Source organism: Mauremys reevesii, linkage group 16 (assembly GCF_016161935.1).
Source record: "Mauremys reevesii isolate NIE-2019 linkage group 16, ASM1616193v1, whole genome shotgun sequence".
Taxonomy (NCBI): domain Eukaryota; kingdom Metazoa; phylum Chordata; order Testudines; family Geoemydidae; genus Mauremys; species Mauremys reevesii.
Genome location: NC_052638.1, coordinates 34155362 through 34175071, shown reverse-complemented (window position 1 = coordinate 34175071; position 19710 = coordinate 34155362). Strand labels below are relative to the sequence as shown.

Sequence of the window (19710 nt, the reverse complement as noted above, 5' to 3'; positions counted from 1 at the left end):
AAGAACCTGATCCAAAGCCCACTGGAATCAATGCAATGTCAATGGGAGTCTTCAGTAGACTTTGGATCAGATCATAACGCCCCAATCCTGCAAATACTTAGAAAACTGAGCTGAGGGATTACTCACTAGCATAAAGCTCGTCTCTTATGGGTTTGCAATATCAAGAGCATGAGGGTGCAGTGAGCATCTGCTAACAAGAAGGGCCCCAATGACATCAAACACTTGTTTGCAAGGCCCATTCCTGATGGGTGAATGCACAGATTGAGGTCTTCTTAGCCTCAACAGTGCCAGTTCCTAGGCACCCTACACTCCCCATGAAGTCAATAAGATTTCAGAACAGTCAGTACTTTGCAGGATCAGGCTCCACATGAGCTGGTTGAGGATTTTTCAGGATCTTAACTTCACTGTTAAGGTGGTCGACACCAGCAGTTACATTTCCACTGTCTGCTTGCCAGCAGTCTGTCTGAAATTAGCATGCACCCATAGCAAGCCACTTTTACACACACACCAATAAAATATGTCTGTTTAAATTTGAATACAAACAAAAACATTTTCTCAAAATATCCAAAGGGCCTTCCTTAGTTTCAATCTATTTTTCTATAATTCAAATCATTTTGCTTTTGTTTAGCAGGCTTCCTAAATTCAATTTGGAAAGTTATTAGCCAATAACGCAAACTGGGGCTTTCCACTGGTTATTATTTATATTTAAATTATTTTTATTTTATTTGACCTTCATACAAACTTCATACAAAGCCATATTAAAACAACTTTACAAGGGTAAAATTGCAAGGGGAAGCCTCCAAATTTCCTGGATATTGTCAAGATAAACCAGACTGTTTACATGATTTTAACACAGCTTTTTAAAACAGGCACGTGCATTCTCTCTATACTTCAATCCTACAATTGAACTGGATATAGTGAATGCAACTAAATTGGGTTCACTTGTGGAAATTGCTGCTTGCAGATAAAAGAGGTGGGAACAATAGCCTAGCTTTACTTTGCCTGTGTGTCATCTTCCTAATGAACAGGAGTTTGCCTAGTGCAACATACTAACAAAGAGGTACAGACAAGCAAAATATTAACCAGACTGTGACGGTATAGACTAGATTAATATGCACTGATGCCTAGAGGCAAGGACAAACATCTTCCCAGACTGGATAAAGCGACACTACCCTTGTAGTTCCTCTTAACTCGGAAACCTCCTTGCAAGCCCTACAGAGATCGCTTCTCATTCTCCTGCCGCTGTCCCCGAACACATGCTGCAGCGGCTGCGTGTGCTGACGGAGGCTAAGCAGGGTATCAGTGTTACATTTACTATCACTGTGATGACTACATGTGTAAGAAATGCATTCTTCCCATCACTTCACTATTCCTTAAGGAAACCTGAAGGGGCACTAGTCCAACGTCTGGCATGAAGCAGATACACTATCACATTTCCCACATTCAAAAATCCTGCTGCCAGAGAAGCATGAAAACTGCTTCCTACAGCCTCAGAGATGGGAGAGAGAAAATTAAGCAAACCCTAAACACAACAGTTATGCTGCTGATCCGTACAGGGCGCTAGCTGAAATCAAAATGTGTCTTCCTATTATCACCACCACCAGCACTTTTTTTTATTTTCAGCCTCAGTTTCTTTATCATCATTCTTTTACGGAGTAGAGTCCATGTCTGTCCATCCCTGTTTTTAAGCCCTTAAGACAGCTAGTGATTCTCTCTATTTGCAAACACACATTCAAAAATTACAGCTCCTTTCCCGGCACCTCTGCTGCTATGCAGCCTAGCACTCTCTATGGAAGCTGACTCTACCATTTGGGGAGACAGAAGTTGAGAGAACTCCCCTTTTTCTGATACGAGAAGGTCACTGTTGGTGTAATATAAAGCACTGGCAGCGCTCTCCTCACCTTAGAAGATATACACACAGTCCCAGCAGTGCTCCCAGCCAGGAGAGTCAATGATTGCGGCACACAAGCCCCCCAAGCCTGCCAAACAAAACAAAAACAAAAGTAAAAATATATATATGAACCAGGGTCTATGGGAAGCACCATAAAGCATTACCATGGATACCACCACAACTAACAATAATGTGCAGTTCGATACGTTGCGCACGGTAACAACTGAGTCGGGCTGCCAGAACATGCTCCATGAGGGTCTACCCCTAAAGGCTAGCCTGAAGTTACAGCTGGTGCAGAACATGGGCTTCCCACTCATTTGGCAGCTTGAGCCCTAAGGAGCATATGCCCACCGGTTCTTCACAGAACACAGGTACAACAGTGTGGTCTCTGTTCTATAAAGCCCTCTATGGTCTGGGTCCTGGCACATTTCTCTTTATGAACTAAGTCGACTGCTGGACTCTACTACACTGGCTTCTGCTGACACAGCTCCTAAATAGGAACATCACGGGATTAAAGACAGGCACTTTTGCTGGAAGACTCAACTCTTGATTTCACTTCCTGTCATGCTGACAGAACTCGTTCACCACCCTTCAAGGCCATGGCATAAGGCCAGTCTGTATGCTTTCCTGAGGTCCAGTGGCTGACTTAGATGTGTTGAGGTCTGCTGAAGACGGGAGTTTGCTATTAACAGACATTGCCCAATTTGTTACGCAGAGATTATTACTCAGGCTAGTTGGATGACTTTGTGACAAGGTGTTGCAATGGATTTCCAGCCCTGAAAGATGGGATCTTTCCTTAAAGCAAATGCCTTGTGACCCCATGTCAGGAACCCTGCTCAGCCAATCCTCCCACTATGAGGCATTTCCACATTACTCATTCCTGAGAGAGTTGCTAGGACTAGCTAAAGGAGGGTAGGTCTAGCACAGAGATCCGTAACCTTTAGCATGCGGCCCGCCATGGGGGCCGGGCCGGTTTGTTTACCTGACGCACCACAGGTTCGGCCGATCGCAGTTCCCACTGGCCACGGTTTGCTTACCTTGACGGGCCGCATGCCAAAGGTTGTCAATCCCTAGTCTAGCATGATCACAATTATTTCAAAAAAATAATGGGTAACATAAACCATGTGTACAAAAGCCTCCGTTAAGTGATGAATGAATTAAAAAAGCCTATTGGGGCAAAGATCATCCTTTCTACAGCATTTTTATGGCATTTCCCTGTACATTATCTCATTTACTACTGTCCCTGGTATTCGGTTGCATAATAATTCCAACATTGTACATCCAACTGCTATAACATAGCAAGCAAGAATGCCTAGGAACATTTTACCCAATTTAGACTATGGTACTACATGAAAAATATGATAATTCTATACTCATGGCTGCTTTGGGAGAGTAAATCTAATGCTAATGGGAATCACCGTGGAGCAGAAACTGTCATTTATTATATATTTGTACTGCTCCCATCACTACGGGGCCCTGAGCGCCTTGAGGCACATAAGCACTATTGCAATATAAAAATAACCATAGGGTTTTTACACAGGGTTCACAGAAGGGGAAAAAAAAAAAAAAAAACCTTAATCATCTAGTCTGACCTCCTGTATAACACAGGCCACACAACTAGAGCATAGCTTAAAAAAAAAATTTCTTGATTTTTAAAATTACCAATGATGAATAATCCACTACAACCTTTGGAGAGTGTTCCAATGGTTATTTACCCTCACTGTTAAAAACATACACCTTATTTTCAGTTTGAATTTGTCTAGCTTCAACTTTTAACCATTGGATCCTTTAACACCTTTGTCTTTGTCATCCTTTACTTCTGGGAAATGCTGGCCAGTCAATAAGGGTGAGAATTTCAAAAGCATTCAGCACCAATCTAACTTGGCTGTCCCTGAAAACTTCACTAGGAGCAGAGGTAAGCCAAGGCAAAACTCTTCACCATGACTAATGCAAACATGCCCTAACTGGCTCCAGAGACTCTTGCATTCCATCTGTCCGTGACCCCTCCTGAACAAACACGATTAGTTGCACCAAAAGGTGTGGTGTTTTGTATTGAACATGTACACGTATTCACTGCAGGCCTGGTCTAAAGCCCACTGAAGTCAATGGAAAGAGTCCTAAAATGACTTTTGTATCAGGCCCTAACGAGCGGCTAGATGTGAGGTAGCCTAATTGAATTTGGTTTCCCAGAAAGTAAAAGCTAAAGAATCAACCCAGAAGTTCCCAACCCAGGTGGCTGGGGGACTCCTGGTGGTTGGCAGAGAGCTGATGTGTAACATGGTGGTAGCTCCTTCCTCACTTGCAGCTGCTAAACTGCATTAAAAAGATAGCTAAAAATAAATTAAAATACTTTCCTAATGTTACTGTGCCACATTAGCAACTGCCATTGCTACCACAGGAAGTTATGTAATGGTAGAGGAGGTGGTTCACGAAAGCATAAACTATCATTGGCACACTGTAGGCCACATTCAACACTGAGTTCAAATAGTGTGGAAGACTTAGATACAGGGGAGATAAGTGCTTGTATAAAAAACCTAACACAGATTGGAGATAGCCTGCTTACCCCAGGACTGAATTCTGGTGGTGGTTTGTTTGTTTATTTTCCCTGGTAGCAATGGCTAGATGTCTCAGAAATTAACTCTTTGTATGAGAGGATTAAAAAAATATTTCTCTCCAATGAATGCTTAACAGACACCACAGAGTAGCCTAACTGCCAATACCATGCATCTCTTCCAGTACACCTCTTTTTGGTGATGTTTCAATGTGCACCCCAACTAACACCATGGGAGTTGGGACAAAGAATCACAGGAAACTGGCAGCTGTCCCTTGTGTTTTAACAGGCACTGGGTCCCAAGGAACAAAGTTGCTTCAGCTGCATGGATGTCGCACAAGCCGTCTGTTTAAACATTGCAAAGTGGTAATCTCCTGCTTTTGCTACTTTGAAATTGAGGAGGCAAGGGAAAATATTTGAATGTGCAGTCCTGAGGTCAAAGCTAAAGTTTGATTTGGATTGGTTTGGATTAGGGAGAAATGTCCAAGAACAACTCGTTGATTTACTTTATTTCAGGACTTGGCACACAGCTTGGACCAAGTTCAAAATCAAAATACGCTGTCGCCAGAAAACACTGCAGAAAGAGCAGAGATAGGAGACATCTGGACTGTGTTAGAAACGTAGAGCCATAAAGTCCTTTAAAAATATTCTCTCATCATGTTGTGACTTCTCTTGTTTTTGTTTCAAAGTGTTTGAATGTTCAAGCTGCATTTCATATTAAAAGTTAAAGCACACACACCCGTAAGGTCAACCTAAGCAGACTGCAAATTAGAAAACCAAGAGCATTCTAGTGAAACGGCACTATGTTGGAAAGTGGATGATCTTATTGAAAATGAGCATTTTCAGTGTAAGATCTACTAGAGTGAAAATGGTTTAAGACAAGGACTGCTTCAAACCTGGCATCTCAGCTCATTTACTGTTCTTCACCAGCTCCAGACAAACTCAATGAATTTTGGATTAGGCCCACAGATTTGAGGCAGTGTGGTGCAATGATTAACACTTATCTAGTGCTTTGTCTTCTCAAGGCACTGTACACTTTTTTTTTTTAAGAAGACAGCTTGAAAAAAAAAATCACACTTCTGTCTAAAGGGTTACACTCAGGGTAGTTACAAGTAACACCTAAGAGCTATAACTGAAACACATTAATGAAAAATAGTATCTGTCTTTATTTTTTCAGTTTGTTTAACTTTGTGCATTTGCAAGTACTAGGTGTATAATCAGCTCCACTGTTTCTGCTTCTCCTCTTCTGAAAAGATACTTATGAACATTAACAAGGGGAAAGGAGGTGGAAAAGAGACCAAAAACACTTACACATTTCTAATGTCTTCAAGAACTATTTAAACAAAAAATCAAGGGACACGATTTACAGGGTGCTCCATTAGAAACTGTGAGGGTTTTTAATTGTTTAATTTTTTTCAGTTGACTAATTTTAAAGTTGACAGTCTCTTTACTAATGATTAACCATTAAAACACCTATATGAAGTAGGTAAGTATATTAACACCTTCTTTCCCATGGGAAATCACCCAGAGTCACCAAGCAGACCCACACAGGGAGTCAGTGGTGCAGCTGGGAGTAGACGTCAGGAGTTCCTGGCTCCTAATCCTGTGTTCAGTACACTGGTTTCTTAGGGTGCATCTGAACTGCAAACAAGTAAATAAACAAACCAACCAACCCGCAGAAATGAGTCCCAAGAGCATGGGTCAACTGACTCAGGCTCACACTATGGGGCTAAAAATAGCAGTGCAGATGTTCCCGCTCAAGCTGGAGCTTGGGCTCTGAGTCTGAAGTCTGGCGAGGGGAAATAGGTCTCAGAGCCTGGGCTCCAGCTCAAGAAGGAACACCTACATTGCTATTGTAGCTCCATAGTACAAGACCTGCAAGCCCAAGGAAATTGGCCTGGGCTCTGAGATGTGCTGACATGTTTTGTTGATTTGGAGGGTTGGTTTTTTTTGCAGTGTAGACATGCCCTTAGATCTGGGAAATGGAAAACAGGACTCCCAAGTTCTATTCACCTTTCACTAATCATTTATTCTCTTTCTATGAATCATTCCCCCCCCCAGTAAATTCCTAACTCACAAGGATGTTATGAGACTTAATATTGGTGAAGCACATTAAGATCCTTTAGTGAAAGGATAAATTTGTAATGTGCTTTCTTAGCACATGTGATCATGGCTCCCTCTACTGCAGTGAATAGCCCCCAGTGACTAGAACAGCCTACGTACAGCTACGGGAGTTCTCCTTTAAATCAAGCGGCAGAGCCCTGGGATATGGTGCTGAAGGTCCCAGGTTCAATCCCAAATTACAACTGTGGTGTCTGTATTCCCACAATCAATCATGAGGTTCTTAACAAAGGAGTCTAACCCTTTAAAATCATTGAGCAAGAGTCAAGTTATGAAGAGAAGAGGCTCTTATCTACATGACACTGTGCTTCCCAAAGCTCTTTGCATGTGTGAAAAATAAAACTGATCTTAGCTTAAAAATATATTTGCCGCTGAACAGTGCAGAGCTTCCACCCAAAGCTCAACTTCCAGTAAACATTCAAGCAGCACACTTGAGAGAACAACAGGTAAAAATGGGTATCAAGAGAACAGCCCTGCACAGTTGCGTTTAATGCTGTAGCTCATGTTGAGGCTTAGCTATATTCAAAACAGACTTGTGTGGAAGTCTTTAAAGTATTTTTCATCAATATCAATGTCTTTTGAGTGGGGTTTCACTTTGAAAAGCATTATTTTCCAATGGCAGGGAACGTTTAATTTGTAAGCAGTTTTCTATGTTCTCTGCAGGTATGGTTATTTCAGCCTGCTCGCTGAGACACAGCATCCCATCCTTCTACTAAGCACACCCCGAGACTGACCTGGCACCACCTCTGCGTTCAGCCACACTCCATTTCCAAGCAACTAGGCTTGACGGTCAGATAGCAAACTGAAGTGGGCAGGAAGGCCAGACAGTAGATTAGCCTGGATTATGCTTGGCTACACACGTGGGAATTCTGGAGACACCACGGGACCTGTCACAAGGTGAGCTGGCCATTAAAGAATACATCCACACTTTAAACAAACAAACAAAAACCCTTGCAGCAGCAAGTCACAGAGCCCAAGTCTACCGACTCAGGTTCATGGGACTCACGCTATGGCATGAAAAATGGTAGTATAGACATTCCCATTCAGGCTGGAGCCAGGCTCTGAGACCCACGCCCCGCTCCAGGATTCAGAGCCCAAGCAGGAATGTCTACAGCAGGGGTCGGCAACCTTTCAGAAGTGGTGTGCCGAGCCTTCATTTATTCACTCTAATTTAAGGTTTCGCATGCCAGTAATACATTTTAATGTTTTTAGAAGGCCTCTTTCTATAAATCTATAATATATAACTAAACTATTGTTGTATGTAAAGAAATAAGGTTTTTTAAATGTTTAAGAAGCTTCATTTAAAAATTAAATTAAAATGCAGAGCCCCCCGGACCAGTGGCCAGGACCCGGACAGTGTGAGTGCCACTGAATATCAGCTCAAGTGCCGCCTTCGGCACACGTGCCATAGGTTGCCTATCCCTGGTCTACACTGCTATTTTTTTAGTGCAAGTCTGAGTCTGTAGACCTGGCCTCAGACTCGCTGCCATGGGTGTTTTTTTGCACTGCAGACAGCTGCCTCCCCAAGTGAGGGCAATGAGTAGAATCACCTGACAAGGGGGATAAAAAGAGAAGTCCTGGCAGTGGAAGAGTGTTTCCCTCTGAGTGTGAACTGGTTGCTGCAAGCATGGAAAGAAAAGCCCGAGAGGGCTATAGGGGAGTCCAGGAGCAGGGCTGAAGATATAATGGTCTTTGATACTCTGGAAGCGAAGGGTTTTGGGGCTTTGACAGAGAGCCAAGTCACCTTTCTTGCAAATCTGCCAAACTCTCTAGGCCAGTGGGAATCCACCTGTTCACAGGTTTACACTTTACACTTAAACCTCCTGACACCACTTTGGCAATGTAAAGTGGCCTTAGTGCAAACAAGGATCCAGCCCCATGAACTCACAGGCCCTACGAAAGCTGTGCTGAGCTCATTAGAAATGCCTTAGGTTAGTAGATAAGCAGTGTTTGGTAACACATCTTAATGCAGATGTAAGTAAGCCATGTAGTATTTGAATTCGCCAATACTCCATGGGCCTGAATCTCCTCTGTCCTGCACCCTGAGCAGTAATTTACCTCAGGCAAAGTGGATGTAATATGGCATCAAACCAGCACAGTAGCATTTTACACCTACTTTGGTGGAGTCAGACTTCAACTAGTCTTAATCTAGCTCATCTTAAAAAAACCTGATATCAATAAATGATCTCTTGTGTTAAAGGCTGCACAAAACCATTAAAGCAACACCACCACATCCAATATCAACCGTCTTCAACTAGGAAAACGAAGTTTTGCAGACCCCAGTCCTGCAGAAGAATCCATTCCATCCACCTCACCTTGCAACAGTTAGGCCCCATACAAAACTGTATGCCCTCCCCATCCCCTGCCCCCATAACGGAGGCCAAACTGCAAAAAATCTAGATTTCACTTCCTGCCACTGAACTTCAGGGGGAGGGCAAGGACGTTTGGACTCTCAGTTGTGGTTTGAGCCCATCTGCACTTTTCAAGTATAAACATCTTCATTGAAACCAGACTCATCCTGCACAACCATTCATTTAGTGAGCTCATCTGCGAGAGACACAGACTGGCACATTTCTATGACAACCAAAAAAAAAAAACTTGGCACAAGCTAAGCAGCTTTTTAGAGCCTTCCCATTGTTCCCGAGGCTGCTTTCACTTCCTCTTGTACCTACAGCTATCTCGAATGTATCGCCAAAAACATAATGCCTTCATGAAATGGACCCATTTCTTTCAGGATTAAAAATAAGATATTTATGTAAGGTTCTAATGTGGGGAGAGATGCTTTCAGATGGGGGGGGAAAAAATACCTACTTACAGTAGCAGCTCCTATCTAATCTGAGCCTGAATATCTCTCTCACACACACACACACACACACACACACACAGCTGAAGAAGGAACAATCCAAACAAAGACAAGGTCAGACAACCACAAAAGCTCGGAAAGTATTATTTCTCTAAAGCAGGATCTCTGCTAGGAAGGATTCCAAAAAGCCCCTTTTTCCAAAAGGAATCCAAATGGTTGATCTTGTGGGCAAGTGGGGGGGGGGTGTGGAGGAGAGGAGAGAATCTGTGCATTAAAGGCAAAATGTACTGATTTCTGCCCTTTCAAAAAGTCCCCTTTTTAAAAATCCAGCCATTTCCCTGAAAAATTCTTCCGCTCCCCAGACCCAAATCTGATCATGCTTTCCTTGGCATTACACTAATAATAGTAGTGATGAGCACTGCTGGAACTAGGATCATTATTAGCACGGTAGAACTGGGATAAGATTCTGACCCTCTAGGCCTTGAGATTCTCTGGCTGTCTTCACTGCAAAAATAAAAATTAAAAGTGTGTGTTTACACCCGTATAGCTAACTAAATATAAAATCCTAGTGGAAACAAGACATAAGCAGAGTTTACCTCTAGTGAAATTACCAGATCTAGTCAAAGTCAACCTTCTACCTCCCACTGAGGCTACTTTACTAGTGTCATGGAGGTAAAAACTAACCATGCCTTATCTCCCCTAGATAGCTATCTTGAGCAAAAAAACACACCCCTATTTTTTGCACTGAAGACACAGCCTCCATACATTCAACCAGTATTTCTTTTAATTAAAATACATCTGTTAAAAAAAAATACACACACTAAGGCGGTTCAGCGCTCGAAAAATAAAAGTTAGATTTCTGACATTCGCCGTAAACAAATGCAAAATCTACATTGTGCTTATGTTTGTTATTACATCTTCTCAGGTCAATGACTGCCAGTCACCAAATTCACTAATTATAAGTAGTTAGGATTGTTAGTACTAGGGGTACAGACACCAACTCACTGATGTTGCAGAACACATTCCCAGCAAAAGGAAAACATGCTATGAATAAAAGCAATGGAATGGGTGCACCAGCAGCCACATGGGCAAAGCTATGAAAGATGTCAGAAGAATAATTTTAGTTGTTTACTCCCATTCTCTCCCCACTCAATTCCTCCACCCATTTTTAGACTTGGAGACACTGCTTGGATCTTCCTCTAATGCTCTCTGTGGTCACAGTAGCTGGGACCACAAGATCACAGTAATAATGAGACACTTGGACAGAGACAAGATTTTTTGTTTAAATCCTAGAAGTCTTCAGTGCCACATTTTCTGTCATGGTCAGTTTTTTCTACCCAGATCATTTAAAGACTCTCCAATCACATGTGTACTGCACCCATCAACTCAAAGATTTTCATCTTGACAGTGCTTTGACTTGATCTTTCACTTCCAAGTCATTTTAGTTAATTTGCTTCATGCCTTCCCCCCCACACACACACAGGATTCAGAGGACTGGGACGCTGCCAAGCTGAGTGAGATATTCCCAAAGGCATAGATGAAGGAAAACTCAGTTATAAGTGGATCTAAAAGGTACCTTAAAAGGAAAAAAGAATTAGCCATCTTGCCACAGACTACGATAGGCTGATACAGGCTGATGGTGAACAACAACTTACTCTAACAGTTGTGCTATTGAAACCAATAGGACCACTCATGGAGTCAGCTGCTCAAGATAGAAAGAGATATCAGAATCTGGCCCTAAGATTTCAGTGATCCTCCCAATAAGCTCCAAATGGTAGATAAAGTCATAGCGGCAGGGGGAGACAGACTCCTTTATTCTGATCAGGTCAAAGTGGTCACAGAATGGACCACAGGCTATATAGGACAGTCAGCTTTTGCACAGATTTATACCCTGACGCTTACCCAAGATGTAGGAAATCCTTTTCTAGCTAAACAATGAAATTCACAGTAACACAATGACACCTTTTTAAACAAGTAGCTATTACAGAGTAACCACTTCCCTGTGCAATGTTTCTAATGTAATAAAACTGCCACAAGGATAAAAAGTTCCAGTTGTGAACCTCAGGTTGGAATCGCTTTCCTAAAAGGTTATGTTATAAATTATGGCAAATGCCAAGGGACTCATTATGCCGTGGTTTTCATCTGGGTCTGCAAAGGGTGAGGCAGTCGGAGATGCAGACACTTAGAAAAACATTTTCAAAAAGCAGCGACTGCCTGTGGGTGTCCAACTTGAGACACCTTGGGCATGATTTCCAGAAGCACCAGGCACCCTCACCTCCAGCTGCCGTCCAGGCGTGGTGGGGCTGCTGTGTTTGTTCTGTGCAGGACACACTGAAACTATCCACTTACATATTCAGGATATACCACATTCTGCAGATTTGCGCCTGGTAGAAACACACTTCACCTCACACAGACCAAGGAGCACTACATTACATTTACAGCTCTGGGCAGGGTTCCCTATACCTGGCCTTGCCTCACCGATGTAAAGATATGCCACTTCATCTGAGAGCGATGTAATCCAGACAGACAGCAATCAGCTATCAACAGGAAGCATCCCTCCTCCTGCTGCTGCCTCCTTCTGCAGTGAAGTGCAAAGAGCTCACATCTGTACCCTCCAAAATATATTTCTTTATGCAGCTGCTTCTATAAATAACAGCTGACATATGGTGACAGGTTCATAGAGAACAGAGAAACTAGGTAACCTAGCCCCTGTATATATTCGTAAATTTCATCTTATCTTTATGAAAAGTGCCTCTGATCTCTATAAAAGGAAATAAAGCTTCCAATGTACTGATGAAGACGACATGTGACATGACATTAAGTAGTTAGTGCATCCCTTAAATTATTGCATTATATATGGAAGAGACTTCCAGGAAATTATCTGCAGCTACAAGAGTCCCTCTTCCCATTGCAGATCCCTAAGAATGACTCACCTCTCACACCGCATTTTAGCTTGCAGGCAGATAGTTAAGGACTGTTCTAAATGGATTTCTCTCCCTTGGAACCGGTTAGTTAGACTAGATTGGAAACAAATTTGAAACGATTGCCATGATTATCTTAGGGTTATCTTATTTTCTGCACAAGACCAGCCTCAGGCTTTAGAAAAACTATTTTCTTTCACCTCCCCATACTTTGCACTAACTAGCCATATGCTAAAGGAGATGATGCCCCTCCCCCACACAGAGAACAACTGAAGAATTTGACAGGTTTCAGAGTAGCAGCCCTGTTAGTCTGTATCCGCAAAAAGAACAGGAGTACTTGTGGCACCTTAGAGACTAACGAATTTATTTGAGCATAAGCTTTCATGGGTTACAGCCCACTTCATCAGATGCATGCAGTGGAAAATACAGTAGGAAGACACACACACAACATGAAACAATGGATGTTACCATACACACACTAACGAGAGTGATCATTAAGGTGAGCTATTACCAGCAAGAGAGAAAAAAACCTTTTTGTAGTGGTAATCAAAATGGTCCATTTGCAGCAGTTGACAAGAAGATGTGAGGAACAGCTGGGGGGGGGGAATAAACATGGGGAAATAGTTTTACTTTGTGTAATGACCCATCCACTCCCAGTCTTTATTCAAGCCTAATTTAATGGTGTCCATTTTGCAAATTAATTCCAATTCAGCAGTCTCTCACTGGAGTCTGTTTTTGAAGTTTTTTTGTTGTAATATTGCGACTTTTAGGTCTGTAATCGAGTGACCAGGGAGATTGAAGTGTTCTCTGACTGGATCACAAACTTTGTCCTCACCCATAACTATTTCATATTTGGGGACAACGTATACCTTCAAATCAGCGGCACTGCTATGGGTACCCGCATGGCCTCACAGTATACCAACATTTTTATGGCTGACTTAGAACACTTCCTCTGCTCTCGTCCCCTAAACGCCCCTGCTCTACTTGCGCTACATTGATGACATCATCATCTGGACCCATGGAAAAGAAGCCCTTGAGGAATTCCACCATGATTTCAACAATTTCCACCCCACCATCAACCTCCGTCTGGACCAGTCCACACAAGAGATCCACTTCCTGGACACTACAGTGCTAATAAGCGATGGTCACATAACCACCACCCTATACCGGAAACCAACTGACCGCTATACTTACCTACATGCCTCCAGCTTTCATCCAGACCACATCACAAGATCCATTGTCTACAACAAAGCTCTACGATACAATTGCATTTGCTCCAACCCCTCAGACAGAGACAAACACCTACAAGATCTTTATCAAGCATTCTTAGAACTACAATACCCACCTGCTGAAGTGAAGAAACAGATTGACAGAGCCAGAAGGGTACCCAGAAGTCACCTACTACAGGACAGACCCAACAAAGAAAGAACAGAACGCCACTAGCCGTCACCTTCAGCCCCCAACTAAAACCTCTCCAGCGCATCATCAAGGATCTACAACCTATCCTGAAGGACAATCCATCACTCTCACAAATCTGGGGACACAGGCCAGTCCTTGCTTACAGACAGCCCCCCAACCTGAAGCAAATACTCACCAGCAATCACAGAACACACAACAAAAACACAAACCCAGGAACCTATCCTTGCAACAAAGCCCGTTGCCAACTCTGTCCACATATCTATTCAGGGGACACCATCATAGGACCTAATCACATCAGCCACACTATCATAGGCTCATTCATCTGCACATCTACCAATGTGATATATGCCATCATGTGCCAGCAATATCCCTCTGCCATGTACATTGGCCAAACCAGACAGTCTCTGCGTAAAAGAATAAATGGACACAAATCAGACGTCAAGAATTATAACATTCAAAAACTGGTCGGAGAACACTTCAATCTCCCTGGTCACTCAATTACAGACCTAAGTGTCGCAATATTACAACAAAAAAAACTTCAAAACCAGACTCCAATGAGAGACTGCTGAATTGGAATTAATTTGCAAAATGGACACCATTAAATCAGGCTTGAATAAAGACTGGGAGTGGATGGATCATTACACAAAGGCTGTGGCTACACTTAGCACTTCAAAGCGCTGCCGCGGTAGCGCTTTGAAGCGCTAAGTGTAGTCAAAGCGCCAGCACTGGGAGAGAGCTCTCCCAGCACTGTCCGTACTCCACCTCCCTGTGGGGAATAACGGACAGCGCTGGGAGCCGCGCTCCCAGTGCTGGGGCTTTGACCACACTGGCGCTTTGCAGCGCCGCAATTTGCAGCGCTGGAGAGGGTGTGTTTTCACACCCTGCTGCAGCGCTGCAAATTTGTAAGTGTAGCCAAGCCCAAAGTAAAACTATTTCCCCATGTTTATTCCCCCACTCCCCACTGTTCCTCACAACTTCTTGTCAACTGCTGCAAATGGACCATTTTGATTACCACTACAGAGTTTTTTTTCTCTCCTTCTGCTAATAGCTCACCTTAACTGATCACTCTCATTAGAGTGTGTATGGTAACACCCATTGTTTCATGTTCTCTGTGTGTATATACATCTTCCTACTGTATTTTCCACTGCATGCATCCAATGAAACGGGCTGTAGTCCATGAAAGCTTATGCTCAAATAAATTTATTTGTCTCCAAGGTGCCACAAGTGCTCCTGTTCTTTTTAAAGAATCTGAGGCAGTCCAAGTGGAAGGTGAGAGGAAATCATAGCATTTCCCCCCAATCAGTTCTTCTGTTCTGCCTGTCCATATCTCATGGACTAGACACACACATCTTAAGACCGGAGAATCAACAAAATTACCCAGAAATTGCAGTGCCACGTGGGAGACTGAGTAAATTTCCTTCAGCCTGTGAGAGGCCTGCTCCTTTTACAGTAGATTGCTGGGATAGCAGAGTAGCCACATAACTGACACTAAGCTTGGAAAAAGAGCGCTTTCTTCAGGACACCAAAAGCATCACCTTTACTTCCCTTTGCCACCTTAGGAGCCTGAGCAGTGAAAAGTCTCATGTTGCTCTCAAAGTGAGACCTATCCTATGGGGAAGCACCCGACTGCCTTAGAAGTCACCCCACAACCCAACCTCCCTTTCTACCAAGATCCCATGAAAAGAAGCAAAGTCCAAAGGACAACATGAACAATTTTCAAAACAAAACCATCCAACAGAGCAAAGCCACAGAACCATCTAGGCCCCATGTGTGTCATTCTAGGGAGCAATGTGATGTGAACTATTATGCTGATTAAGTACTACCTAATCAACAGTCTATTCACATCAGTACAGAGACATCGTCCCTGTCTACTGCAGTTCACATGCAGTGCTGTCCAACTGTATGAAGGTGGTTCTTTGTTTTGAGAATCCCCCCTCCCCCCACACACACACACCACATGGGATCATGCAGGCAGTCCTCAAGTGGTCAAATAAAGGTTGTGACCTGGGTCTTTATAGCTATTCCATGTTAATCTGCACACTAAGCATACATCCAGCTAATGCCCCATGTATAGATCACTAGGTTATTGACTGGTGTGGCTATTGGGGATGAAATGCACAAACTCCTGACTGCACAGTTAAAGTTTTGTGCACTTTCACTTATACATGCACATCTTTAAAAAAAAAAAGAGTCAGTCTTACCATAAACAAAGACTAATCACACACCTTGAAGAGAAACTCAGGTCACTGGGCCGAGGAACATACAGTAGCTAATGTTGAATGCATTTACGTTAGTGCTAACTGCAATGCAAACATGGCAAGAACTTTTCACAAACAAGTGCGGCAAAAACAGGAAGTGAATGGGAAAACTTCAGTGTTTGGAAACAGCACAGTGTTTGCGCAGTTTTTTCTTACAAAGGCAAGAACAGTCTGGCAATCTGAAAGCTGAGCACAGCAAGAGTCTCAGATCAGTAACAAGAGTCACGACACCAACTTACAAGGCCTCAGGTACAGATTGTACAGTCAGAAAAACGCACAGACAAGTTTATTTCCCTCACCTCTGCAGAGATAATTTGACAGGCAAAGAAAAAAACAGCCTTTACAAATTCCATTATTAAATCTAGACAATGCAATAAAACACTGCATCTTTACAGAATCATAGAATATCAGGTTGGAAGGGACCTCAGGAGGTCATGTAGTCCAACCCACTGCTCAAAGCAGGACCAATCCCCAAACAGATTTTTGCCCCAGATCCCTAAGTGGCCCCCTCAAGGATTGAACTCACAACCCTGGGTTTAGCAGAGCAATGCTCAAACCACTGAGCTATTCCTCCCCCTCTCCCAGCTTTCAAATGCTGGAGAAAAAATGGGTATGATAAATCAGAAAGCATAAGAAAATATGGGCAACCCGGCAATTTAAATACAAAAAGAATTAAAAATCGAGGCCAAAAGTTCATTAACAATGGAACACACACAGAGATACAGGCCCCATCACACTCACACCAGAAGGCCATATTTACACCATGGTAAGAACTTATGCTGTATTTAGGCCCCTACAAATCTTTTTACACAGATCAGTCGAAGGTTCTTGAATCACAAGAACACTTCGACCATCAACTCAAAAACCTCTATTTTCATATAAAGAGGGTGCTGACCTGATTTCTAACTGCCAGCCATTTTGTTTAATTTGCTTCATGCTGTATGATTATTAAAAAAAAAAAATCCATATAGCACCAGAAAACTGCATGGCAGAGTGGGCTGTCCTTGTGGGGCACAGATGAGGCAGGACCTGTTAGGAATGAATGCAAACGTAGTCCGGATCCTCAGCTAGCGCATAACCGCTCACTGGAACAATATCAGTTTACATCAACTGAGAATCTGTCCTATAATCTTCATTTAGCCAGATGGGCACCAGCTAGGAGCTCAGTGTTTCTCCTCAGGCCTTCTGTCTCCAGTAGAGACCAGTTTATACACGGTCAAACCCCACCCATGTTGGTTGGCTTCACCATATATAAAAATGTGTTAGCCTGAAAGAGTTCAAGCCTAGAAACTGCTCCGATGGGAACATGAGGAATGGCTTGCCGTAGATTAGACAAAACCACTTTGAGCAAGGCCAGAGATAAAAGGCATCCAGAGAAAGCAATTATTAATCAGGTGCCTAACAACATGCCAGTAGATAAAGGCGAGAATAAGGAGGCAGTCTCACCATTAGGGTTTGCAGACAAACCCTGCGCTCTGAGACCATAAGTATTATCACTCCTCTTACCTTCAACATTTAGTACAAAACTGTACATACAGCAAAGACATTTGAATTTCAACTTGTTACTTTTCTGCAGTTGCTGAAGCATGAAACAAATCACCCAAAATGCATTCTGTAACTCTAGCAAATGTGTTTCCCATCAAAATAGAGACTCTTTGGCTGCATCTGCATTTTCGTCTTCAGCAGAAGAGTTCTCTTCCAGCGGATGTTTTAAATTTTTCTCAATGGTCACATTATTTGGTTGGAAACCAGACATGTTCTTTGGTGCCAGGACTCTGCACAAACCATTTGCTCCTCTGGGAGAGGAGGAAAAGTCTGCATTGTATTTCTGGAAACCATGTTACTCTCTATTTCAATCATAACCTCCCCTCCCAAATCATAGTGAAAGATAAATTAGAGAACTTGAGAGTGAGAGAACCCCAAAGAGTGGGACCGGGGGATGAGGAGGAGAAGGAAAGAGGGAACAAACCAACAATAGAAAGATTAATACTTTGCAACTACAGAGCACCTTTCATCAAAACACCTCATTTCCACACACTGGGAGAGGAAATTTGCTGATGTATGTCATAATACAGCTCAAAGCAATATTATCCCAGAGCAGTTCATTAGTCATCCTTTGTTTACTCCTGAGAGAATTCAGAGCCAAAAAATTAAGAATTCTGCACCATAAAATGACAAATTCTGCATATTTTATCAAAACACCACAATATAATCACACCATTTTCAATTATTTTGGTAATTTATACGTATCAGCAAGTATGTCTGTAACAATACAGACAACGAAAAAGATTGAGGAAATGTTTTTTGTCAAATAGATTCCTTATTAAGCATATGAACACAACTATATGGCTCCACAGCAAACGAGAAGGACAGAGGTTCGCACGCACGCCCAGTCCTCCCTCCCTCCTGATCCAGACGGGAGGCAAAGCAGGCTAAGCCCAACAGGATTCAAGTGTGATGGGGCTTCAGGTGTGGGGTGAGAGGGTTGCGTGTGGGGAAATTTGGGTTTGGGTGGCTCCGTTGGGGAGTTCCAAGTGCAAGGGGACTTTGGGAAGCGGCTGGGGAAGGAGGAAGAAGGTGGCTGGGGCTCGGCAGGGATCTCAACGGGGGGTCTGGGTGCTGGGAGAGTGGGGCTCGATGGGATGGGGGTCTGGGTGCAGGTGGTTGGGACTCAGCCAAGCAGGGGTCCTGGTGCTGGGATAGGTGATGCATGGGGGCTGTGCAGATCGGGAGACACCTCCCTATGCAGCAACCCCTCGCCCACAGCTGGAAAACAATGGAGGCAGGAAGTGGGGTGGACGGGTACAGAGCTTCCTGCAGCCGGGATAGGTTCCTGGAGGTGGGTCTGACCCAACCCCAGCCCCAAAAGCAGCCCGTTCAGCGGAAAAGGCAGTCCCATTCCTCCACCCACAGCCCAGCCTGGACTAGCAGCTGGAGCTCGGCACATGGTAAGAGCCACTGTCCGGCATGTTCTCAACCCAGCCCCTCCTCAGCAATGTGCAAGAGGGACGGAGAGAGCCCAGGCCCCACCCCACCCCGAGACAGTGATTTACATCACCCCCGGCTGCTCTCAAAACCCAAACCAGATGCCCCACAACCTCGACCGTTACCCAGGAGGGGCGCATGAATCAATTTTTCTTTAGGCAAAGAATAAAATCTGTGGGGGACATTAATTCTGCACTTGCACAGTGTTGCAGAATTCCCCCAGGAGTAAATTTGTTACCATGCAACTGAAGTCTGCTTCTCTGAGTATAGGAGCTGTGAAAGAATGGGATAGAAGCACCTCTAACCTTCCCCTAAGTAAGCAGGTTACCATATTACTGACCCCTCTGCCTGAGCTAGCAGCTGATTAAGTGTTTCTGTAGGTTCCTACTATGGTGAATGGGAACAAAGAGAAATATGCCAAATTCCTCCCTTTTCGTTCTGTCAGGCCCACAAAACCTCCTCTCTTCTGCATTAGTCTGAGTTGAGGTATTACTCTCTGTGAAGCCTTGCTACCTATTTGAAGGAGTCACTTTGTAGTGCCTGGTCAATCTGAACATTTCACTGATGAGTGGTCAACAAAAGCCACTAAACTCACTTAAAGGCCACTGAACAGTCTGCACCTGGTAACCATTTCTGATCCCCATGAACTTGGGTTGGTCTCAATTACAAGTTGGAAGCCTCCAAGTCCCATTCCTAATCCCCTGAGTCATCTAGCTCCCCCCAAATATCAGAACGTTTATGATAAACTACAAACACAATTG

General features: G+C 43.4%; 1 protein-coding gene and 1 long non-coding RNA gene across 11 annotated transcripts in view; both read right to left on the bottom strand.

Annotated features, from left to right (window-relative positions):
- The window catches only part of LOC120384314 (c-Maf inducing protein), a 173975-nt gene that overhangs the window by 142552 nt on the left and 11713 nt on the right, over window positions 1-19710 (bottom strand). For 5 of the 10 annotated variants that reach the window (XM_039502813.1, XM_039502814.1, XM_039502815.1 and 2 more), the window contains exon 2: window positions 1902-1979. The exons of the other annotated variants lie outside the window; for them this stretch is intronic. In XM_039502813.1, the coding sequence (XP_039358747.1) occupies window positions 1902-1979 (78 nt within the window). The remainder of the gene's footprint in view (window positions 1-1901; window positions 1980-19710) is intronic. 10 annotated transcript variants of the gene reach the window in all.
- LOC120384316 lies at window positions 5654-19709 on the bottom strand. The gene is made up of 3 exons (XR_005588751.1): window positions 19545-19709; window positions 12300-12383; window positions 5654-5688 (listed from the first exon to the last, which is right to left on the bottom strand). It is a non-coding gene; the product is annotated as an uncharacterized LOC120384316 (long non-coding RNA).